The following is a 9,843-nucleotide window of genomic DNA, read 5'->3' as shown; positions in this document are numbered from 1 at the left end:
CAATTCACAAGGTGATCAGCAGGGTGCTGGTTACCAGCAATCTTAGGATGATTCTGGTGGCTGAGGCCATTTGGTTTCTGGACCTGCTGGCTCCTCTCCCTGAGGCACCGTGAGAGATTCTCCCCACGACACAACCTGCTGTGTCAACCGCATGTAGAACGGTACCACAGGCAGTTCATCCCTGTGTCTTCATAGCTGGCAGTTACCACCATCTCTGCGAGCGGAGAGGTTCTCACCAAGCAGCAACAGAGATGGACTGGATACCTCTGCAGCTGGTTTCATAAGACGGGGTCTTCTCATGCTCAGAGCCACTCTTCAGCAGGTATCGGATCTCCTCATCTTTCTTCACCGAGAGAAGCTCCTCTCTGTCTCCGCAGACAAGGATACAGCACCGCCCTGGCCCTAGTCCTTAAACTGCAAGGAGTTGATATTTCCTCCTTCATGGAAATATCTCTCCTAATGAGGAGCTTCGAGAGGTCTTGCCCATCCTGGAAAACTCAGGCCCCCTGGGTGGGATGTGACTCTTGTCTAAGGAGTTTGACTCGTAGACCCTACAAGCCTCTCCAGAAGTCACCAGACAGGGATCTGACCCTCAAGACTGTCTTTCTGTTGGCCCTGGCATCGGCGAAGAGAGTAGGAGAACTTCATGATCTTCCTTGATGTTAAAACACTCGAGGGGATGGGGATCGGTTACGCTCGATTTTGTCCTGGATTTCGTAGTAAAGACTCAGAAACTCTTCAGTCCCTGACCCCAGGTTTGAGTCTTCACGATCCCCCTCCCTAGAAGACTCACCGATATGATGCGGGAAGATGCCTGCTTGTCCTGTGAAGGTGCTAGACGCTACCTGGAAGAAAAACTCGACACCTCAGGCCCGAGTGTCGACGCCACTTGCTAGCACTGGGGTGACCAAGAAGAAATGTCCAAGAACACTGTTTCTTCTGACTTCATGAGGTAATCAGGAAAGAGTACGACTCAGAAAGGAGTGCCAACACCAGTACCTTTCATCCGAGAGCCCACAAAATCAGAGGCATTTTTCCAACCCATGCATTCCGCAAGAACTGTCCGTTGCACAGGTGCTGAAGGCAGGGGTGTGGTCCAACCAGACCACCTTCACCTCCTTCTACCTTTGGGATATTGCCCACAGGTCCCTAGACACTTTTCCTAGGGACCCGTGGTGGCTGCTCAACAATGTGATACGGCATGAATAGAGAGTGAATGAGAGAGTGACTGACTCCGCTTCCTCCTCTTTTTTCCCTCTCCCTGCGGGCAGAGGGTAGCGGTCGTCATGATGTTGGACCAGGACGACGATGCAGGTAAGCTACATATCCGAACTCCATTTTATCCCTTTCATTAGGGTAGTAAGAAGAGTTTTATCCGTTCATTCCCTAGCAAGTGTGGAAGCAGACACCAGTAAGAAACAAAATCCAATACTTATTTGGCTTCTTACTCAGGACCTAGTTCTTGCTTGCTATTCATAAGAGGTACACTTGCCTCCCTCTTATGAATTGGTCCAGAGGTCTGACCACTGATCTTGCAGTGCCCACTCTGATCAGTTGGACAAAGGCTAGGTTCTCCCCCCACCCATTGCTCTTACGACCAGGGAGGGAACCCAGGTTGGGCGAACACCAGTCTATTCACAAGACTCAGATTCCACCCACCAATTAGTGAGTCTTCCTTATGTAAAGGACGAATGGTTTGTATAACGTGTCGGAACAAATCACAATTTTTGGAAGTAAATTGTATTTTTCCTAACTATACAAACCTGAGGTCCTTTACATATAGTCCCACCCCCTCATGCCACCCCTCACTCTGTTCTGGCCCTAAAGCAGATATGTTTACCTCCAGTCGTGTGGGACTCCTGGCCATCGTACAAGCAGTTAATGCCGAACTACCTTGTTAGTAAATCTTACGACCAGTCCAGCTGGCGCTGAATAGTAATTCCTTATGTAAAGGACCTCAGGTTTTGTGTATGTTAGGGAAAACTACAATTTACTTCCAACCAAAAGTGTTTGATTTTCAAACCATTTTAAATTGATCATATGGTTTAGTCCATTTAATTGACAACAGATTTTGGCAACAATAATGAAAAGGCAGATTTCCATGGAACTGAGGTAAGTGAATGTGTTAAATAGGAACGATTAGCAGATTCAGTCTGTTAACTTCAATTATTGTACTGTGAATTTTTTCAGGTTTCTCCACGAAAAGGCAGAAGAGCTGGGGTTTGTAAACTCTGGACCTGATTCCTTAGGAGATGCTGATGACCTGTTGTCCTCTCCATCAAGATCTGCCACAGTATCTCCAAAAAGTAGTATCGTGCTTTTTGTTCATATGCTAACAAACCTTCGGTCTTAACAATAGGATAATTTTCTAGTGACCTAGCTGGATCCAGTTAAACAATTGGAGATTGAAAAGCAAGGAATCTGTGCGATATGGCAACGTGTGTGTTATATGGGGGAAAACTGGTCAAAGACCATGCACCATGCTATCACGTGTTTAGTCTTTTACTTAACTGCTTGGGTGAGAGACGCAGTTGCTTACTCTCTGCCATCCCGGTTGTTTGCCCGTTTTTTCCCTTTTGCTTGTCTGTGTCTGTGTGCTTGTGTTATTAGGCTTCCTCTACGTCTTTTCGGTCTCAACGTATGTGCCCGGGGATTCAAGGTTTCCTGTGTTCTCGTTTCCTGGTGTCTTCGGCTATGGATCCACACTCCAACATGCAGTAGGTTTCGTGCTAATGTTTGTACTATAACTAATCCCTGCCAGAAGTGTGTGTGTGGCCTAAATCACAATGGAAGTTATTTTATAGTAAGAGAGCATCATAGAGTTTCGACTCTTCCTTTGTGGGAAGAGTTTCATCGCCTCGCCCAGGTGCTTCGTCTTCTTCCCCAGTCGCACCCCATGATGCTAGAGTTGTCGTGCCTGTGTCTCCTTCCTTTTCTTCCATTGATTTGTTGTTGGAAGTATCGGGAGGCCCTCAGGCTGATTTAATGTGTATTGTTGCCCCCTCTTCCTCAGGGATTAATTTGCTTCCCGGGAGGGCGGACGCTATTTCATCAGTTTCTTCTCTTTCAGGATCGGAGGTGTCCGAAATGGTGGCGCTCTGGGCGTCTCTTGGTCGTCTATGGGGTTCATCCTCCTTGGAGAGTTTGCTGACACATTTCATGGATGCTCGCCTCCCCCCTCAGGCCTCCCCATCTCTACTTCCTCCCCCTGGCCTTCTCTGCATTGGTACCCACAGTCAACATTTTGTAGTGCACTGCTTGAGTATCATCTTATTGCTCCACCAGTAAGGCCTGCCACTAGCTCAGGTCAGGGGGAGGCTGTGACGTCTCTCTCAGCGCCATTGCTGACGTCACTTCCAGTTCCATCGGTGACGTCGCTTCCATCGGTGACGTCACTCCCAGTTTCTTCAGTGACATCGCTCCCTGCTACGTTGGCATCATTGATTGGGGCTGCTGCTTGCCTCGCTCCTCTGTGTCATCATTGTTTGCTCCTGTGACATCATCGCTGCAAGCCAGGACCTATCCTCTTCCATCCGTGTCGTCTGCATCCTCTGTTTTGTTTATCCGTCTGAGGCTTTATGTCAGGCGGTTCTTAAGAGATTGAACTCTGTTTTGGAGGATAGGTTTGCTGCCTTCTCTGCTGAGAAGGCTATGAGCAAACGTGTTGCATCGCCTCCTCCCTCTCCTGCCAAGAGGGTGTGTAAGGAAGGAGTGCTGTCTTTCCTCCCCTCCAATGCCTCACTCTGCTGCATTAGTGTATCAAGCGTTGGAGGGTTAAGGACTTTGTTATTTCTTTGTCAACGAGTGAAGAGTGGCACGTCCGTGTTCTTGAGAGTATTAGAGTTTTGTCTCCATTCCTGTGTAATCTGCTATTGCTGCATCATCCTTTTCTTCGGGACATGAGTGTGTTGCAGCCTCGCACATATGTGCGCATGTTGGTGATTTATCTGCTGCTTCTGCTCAGGTGCCTATTCGTCGTTGTAAGGATCTTAAGGCGCCTTTGAAAAGCTCAAAAGTTGTGAATGTGGAAGTGGTGCAGCCAGGGTGTTCACCTTCCCCTCCCGTTTGATATGCTGTTCGTGGTTCAACTCCAAAGAGTTCTCTGTGTTTCCTGCGTCAAGAGTTCAAGATGCTTCTCCGTCGCATGTACATGCGTCTGCTCTGCATGGACACGTACATGGACACGTACTTGAGTCATCTATTGTGAGTGTTCGTAGTAGTGTTCCTAGTGTTGTGATTGGTTCATCGCAGGAGTTGGTGCATGGCCCCCAGTCCAGACAGGTCTTGGTGTCCTGTGTTGGCTGGCACTTCAGGTTCTTTGGCTGCTGGGTCTGCAGTTAGTATGCATGAGGAAGGTGTGTTGGATATGCCTGCATCTTCTTCTCGTCATCGGTGTCCATTGTCAGAGCAGGAGGAAGGAGACACACAAGAGTTTTTGTCTCCATTGCCAGAGCAGGAGGAAGGAGACACACAAGAGTTTTTGTCTTGTTGATCTTAATCGTGGGTTTAACAATCTGGAAAGTAGGACTCAGGCTTAGTCATTTTTCACTCCTACTTGCTTGGAAGCCTTTATGGGGCTACACAAGATCCTAAGTCGTCGTTTCAGCTTCCTTTATCGGGGTATGTCCAGTCGCGGTCTTCCAAAAGGTGAACACCTCTGTTTCAGACTGGGACGGATCTCTTCAATCAAGTGGTTCTTCCAAGTTGCTTCCTCCACCACTCACGAGGCATAGGAAGTATTACGCTATGAACTCTGCCTGCTTGTTGCCTCGACATCTTAACTGGTGAGTGCACCTTCTGTTGCCAGCTTGTTTCAGTCTGGGGGCAAGGCATTTTTGTATCTTGCCCATCTTAGTGTCAATTTGTGGGCTAATCTTCTGATCAGAAGAGATGCAGTGTTGTCCAGGATGCCAAGAGCGATTGACATATAAGTCCATTTTGGCACTCAGGAATAGGGATCTGTTGGATTCTCAGGTCATGTTCTTCGGACTGAGCCGGAGGACGCGATAGACTGGCGGCAAGCTGACACAAAGAACAGGCTGGTGCACCAGGCTGTGTCCAAGTCGAGTCCTCATTCTCGGAGAAGTCCCTCTCCTCCTCATCCTCCTGTTCAGCAGCAAATGCAGAGGTCGTCGCCTAGTAAGCTGTCTAGAAGTTCGGCTTCGGCTGGGCCCTCTCATTCTTTGTCTAAGCCTAAGTTGGTTGACCACGTCCCTTTCAGCCCGCTCTTAAAGGTCAAGGAGGGGCTCCAGGGATAGGAACAAGGGGGATCGTCGATAGATTGGGCGCTTCTCCCTCTCATTTGCCACAGGTGGTGGGGTGCCTGGTGGGTCAGTGGGCCAAGTAGCAGAGTTATGGGACGGAGAAGTGGGTAGTAGATGTCCTTTGGGTGGGGTATCTACTACCATTTGACTTCTCCCCCTGCTCTCAGACAGACCTCTGCTCAGGTGAATGTATTCCCAGATTCTCCAAAGTTCTTAGCTCTCTGGAAGGAAGTGCTGAAAATGATTGACAAGAGTGTGATAGAGGAAGTGGTGTGTCCATCTCCAGGGTTTTACAGTCACATCTTCTTGGTGCCAAAAGCGTCAGGGGGGTTGGAAGCCTGTGATCGACCTATCCACCTTGAATCATTTTGTCAGGAAGACGAGGTTCAAGATGGAGACCCCGCAATTGGTGTTGGCAGCTGTGAGGGAAAACAACTTCATGCTGTCGATAGATCTCCAAACCCCTATTCGTCCTTTGTCCAGGAAGTTCCTTCGCCTCTCTCTCTTTTGGAGACATGGTGTTCTAGTTCAAAGTCCTCTGCTTTGGATTGACCACTTCCCCTCAGTGCTCACAAGGGTCTTCTCTCTCGTCTCGACTTGGGCTCATGCTCAAGGGATCCGCCTGCTGAGATACCTCGACGACTGGTTGGTTTTAGCGAGTTCCAGAGAGAAATTGCTGCAGGACAGAGATCACCTGCTTCCATTTTGTCTGGAACTCAGCATCTTGGTGAACCTAAACAAATCAAATTTCATATCTAGTCAAAGGATTCTTTATCTAGGGATGGTCAGCGATACAGCAGCGTCAAGGGTTTTTCCGTCAGATCAGAGGTTGGATAAGTTGTGAGTAATGGCGTGGCGTGTGACTTCCTGTCACAACTGGATCAGTCAGCTCATCAGTGGCAGGTTCTTCTGGGGATTTTATCTTCTCTGGAGAAGCTGGTCCCTCATGGGCAGTTTTAATCTTTGGTCTCTGCAATGGAGACTAAGGGACTTCTGGTCTCTGGCAGGGGACTCACCCCTGATAAGGGTTCCTCTGTCCCTAGAAGTGAGAGAAGATCTTCGTTGGTGGTTGGGGTGCTCATTTAGGTGGCATCATTACTTCAAGCGTTTGGTGTTTGGAGGACAGACGGAAACATATCAACGTCTTTGAAGTTAAAGGGCAGCCTTTCTGGGTCTGAAGGAATTTCAGGAGAAAGTATAGGGACATTCTGCAGTTCTCATGTTGGACAACACCACGGTGGTCGCTTATCTGAACAAGCAGGGGGGACTGGTTTTACGTCAACTTCACGCTTTGACAGTGAGATTCACCAGTGGGCAGTCAACATTTCAGTGGAGCTCTCATCCAGGTATATCCCAGGCAAAGGGAAGTGGTTGCGGACAAGCTCAGTCATCAGGATCAGGTCCCAGGCACAGAGTGGTCCCTTCATCAGGACATGGCAGACAGGCTTTTCCAGGTTTAGGGGAGACCTATGCTGGACCTCTTTGTGACCCAGTTCAACAGGAAACTAGAGGTTTTCTCTTTGGTGGTTCCGGATCCTCTGGCGTTAGTGGAGGACGTGTTCCAACATCCTTGGGACAACCTGGAGGTGTATGCTTTCCCTCCATTTTTTTGATCCGCCAAGTACTGAACAGGACGATGAGCTCGCAAAATCTCAGGATGACATTAGTAGTTACTCTGTGGCCGCAAGCGGAATGATCTCCAGATCTGCTGTCGTTGTTGTCGGAGGTGCTGAGGGAGATTCCCCCGTGGCGGCATCTTCTTTGTCAGCCGCACATAGAAAGATTCCACCAGTCAGTAGAATCCCTGTCTCTTACGGTTGGAAGCGGGATCAAGTATCTCCTCCGAGCGAGAGGCTTTTCTCAGAGGACAGCAGGGCATAAGCCCAGCAATCTCAGGAAATCTACTCTGCTGTTTACCAAGGTAAATGGGCACTCAACTGTGATTGGTGTTGTAAACAGGATTTTTTTCCGCTCAAAGGCTCTGTTCAGTGCATAGCAGACTTTTTGGTTTTTCTCAGGGATGAGAAAGGCTTGTCCGTTTCTGCTATTAGAGGCTACACTGCTATTAGAGGCTACAGGGCGGCCCTGAGTTTAGTGTTACGTCTTAGAGGTGTTGACATCTCCTCATCCTGGGAGCTCTCCTTGCTGTTTAAAGGGTTTGAGCAGTCGTGTTCTCTGAGGGAGCTTAAGCCTCTAATGTGGGATGTTTCCTTGGTCCTGAGAAGTTTCACTAAAGTTCCTTGTGAGCCTTTATGTCACTCATCAGACAGGAACTTGATACTCAAAACGGTTTTCCTCTTGGCCTTGGCTTCTTCGAAAAGAGCGGGGGAGCTTCATGGCCTGAGCTATGATTTGAAGCACACCAGGGGTTGAGGGTCAGTGTGCTTTGAATTTGTCCCAGAATTCATGGCTAAGACCCAGAATCCCTCTGTGCAGGATGACAGGTTGCTCTTTTTCCATTCCTTTTCCATTCCATCTCTGGATGACTTTGTGGGTGGTGATTCTCAAGAGTTCTTGTTGTGTCCTGTCAGGGCTCTGCTCTGCGTTACTATCTTAAGAGGACACATCTTAGGCCAGGTTGTTGTAGGGTTTTTGTTAGCATGGGATCTTCTGAGAAAGAGGTGTCCAAGAATACAATCTCTTTTTGGTTACGTGATGCTATCGGACAGGCGTACGTAACTCCTGATGATTCCGCCGCTGCGTCTGTGCAGGCTAGAGCACATGATGTCAAGGGTATTGGTCCCTCTCTGTCTTTTAAGAGGAATTTGGCTGTTCATAGAGTTCTGAGCGCTGGTACTTGGTTACATCAGTCAGGTTTCACATCTTTCTATCGTTAGGGATGTGGTTGCCGGCCCAAAGAGATCTGGTGAACACTTTTCCTTGGAGGGGTCCTGTGGTGGCTGCCCAACAGATCGTCGTAACTCATCTTAGCCCTTAACCGGACACATTGAGTAAGTTGGCTGGTCTCTCTTTCTCATGTTCCTTTCCGTCTTCCTATGGGCAGGTTGAGGAATAGACACGTCATTTGCTGGACTGGTCTGGTACAGTTGAATAAGGTAGCCATACTGGTAGTTTGTTTGCTTTGGTGTTCAAATAGTCAAACCCTCTATTCAGGTTGTATATACATACTCCATCTCTTAGCAAGGGGGAGTGAGGAGTGATAACAAATCCTGATACGCTGAGTGTATCAAACAGTCGAATTTCTCTTTAGTTCGCTACTGCAATGAATCTTCCCATATATCATTGTTTGTAATCCAGTTGGCTGAGTTGTTGGATATCAGTTAATCTAGCTTCTCATGGGCATTAGTCCCTCTCCTGTAGATATTTCTTTTGGAGTTGGACTAGTGGGTTGGCCCCCAGCTGGTTTGGATGTCTGTACCTCCCACCAAGTATAAGTCTATCCTCTTAAGACCGAAGGTTTGTTCGCGTATGAACAAATGACGAAATTTTCTAAGACAATTTGTATTTTTCATAGCTAAGGTCTTAATGTTGTAGTGCCCACCTCTAGCGGCCCTCTGTCATCTTATGACTCCTGGGTTGGGAAAGACTAAACGCGATAGCGTGGGTGTGTGGTCTTTGACCAGTTTTCACCCGATATACGCATGCATTGCCAGTTCTCACAGATTCCTTGCTTTTCAATCTCCGATTGTTTAACCTGATTCAGCTAGGTGCTAGAAAATTAAAATCCTATTGTTAAGACCTCAGGTTTTTAGCTATGAAAAATACAAATAGTCTTAGAAAATTTGCCATTTTTTGAAATATTTTTCTTAAACTGCTGTACTTTGCTTGAGGGTCACTTTTTTGCCTTTCTTGGAATTGGAATGAATATATTGAGTTTGCTGCATGTATTTGCAAAGGAATTTAAATCTATACTTATATTGCAATACTAATTCATTTACCCCCATGTTTGGGCATTTTCTTCTTGTAAAATTGTACTTTTTAGATTAAAGTATGTCTAGATCTAAATGTTGAGAGTAGCAAAATTGAATTTTGTACATGCAACTTCCCCGGCAGATATACTTAGCTATCGTCTCTGACGTCCCGACAGAATTCAAAACTCGCGGCACACGCGATCAGGTAGGTCAGGTGACCAGCCCACTCCCGCCGTCTGGGTGGCGGGAATAGGAACCATTCCCGTTTTCTAACCAGAATTTTTCTGTCGCCGGTAGCAACAACATCGTTGTTGGTACCTCCTGCATTGGAATTCTTTTCTCGTTGGCCGAGGATTATCTATCTGATGTACTTTGATCTTTGGTTTTGGCATACGCTTATCGTGGACCGTTTTTTTGGATTTTGATTTGGATTCTCTTTAAAATGTCTGACGTGGCACCTGTATTTAGGGTGTGTGCGAAAGAGGAATGTAAGGTGAGGCTACCGAAAGCATCGGTGGATCCTCACACAGTCTGTAAAAAATGTAGGGGGAATGATTGTTCTGCGACTAACACCTGTCTGGAATGGTGAGAGCTTAACGGAAGTGGAATGGAAGACCTTGGCTTCTTATGTAAGGAAACTTGAGAAAGATAGAGTTAGGAGGGCTTCCATCAGAAGCTCAAGTAGATCCTGCTCTAATGAACAGGAA

The 9,843-nt window shown here is 47.4% G+C and overlaps 1 protein-coding gene across 1 annotated transcript in view; it reads left to right on the top strand.

The window, feature by feature from the left end:
* Nucleotides 1-1,289: 1,289 nt before the first annotated feature.
* Nucleotides 1,290-9,843, top strand: part of LOC135225292 (intraflagellar transport protein 43 homolog) — a 222,630-nt gene continuing 214,076 nt past the window's right edge. The window contains 4 exon segments of the mRNA XM_064264621.1: nt 1,290-1,314; nt 2,069-2,112; nt 2,191-2,223; nt 2,225-2,306. Of these exon segments, the coding sequence (XP_064120691.1) occupies nt 1,290-1,314; nt 2,069-2,112; nt 2,191-2,223; nt 2,225-2,306 (184 nt within the window).

This window comes from Macrobrachium nipponense, chromosome 13, assembly GCF_015104395.2.
Source record: "Macrobrachium nipponense isolate FS-2020 chromosome 13, ASM1510439v2, whole genome shotgun sequence".
NCBI classification, from domain to species: Eukaryota; Metazoa; Arthropoda; class Malacostraca; order Decapoda; family Palaemonidae; genus Macrobrachium; species Macrobrachium nipponense.
Note: the sequence above shows the minus strand (reverse complement) of the source record. Positions and strands in the feature narration are given on the sequence as shown.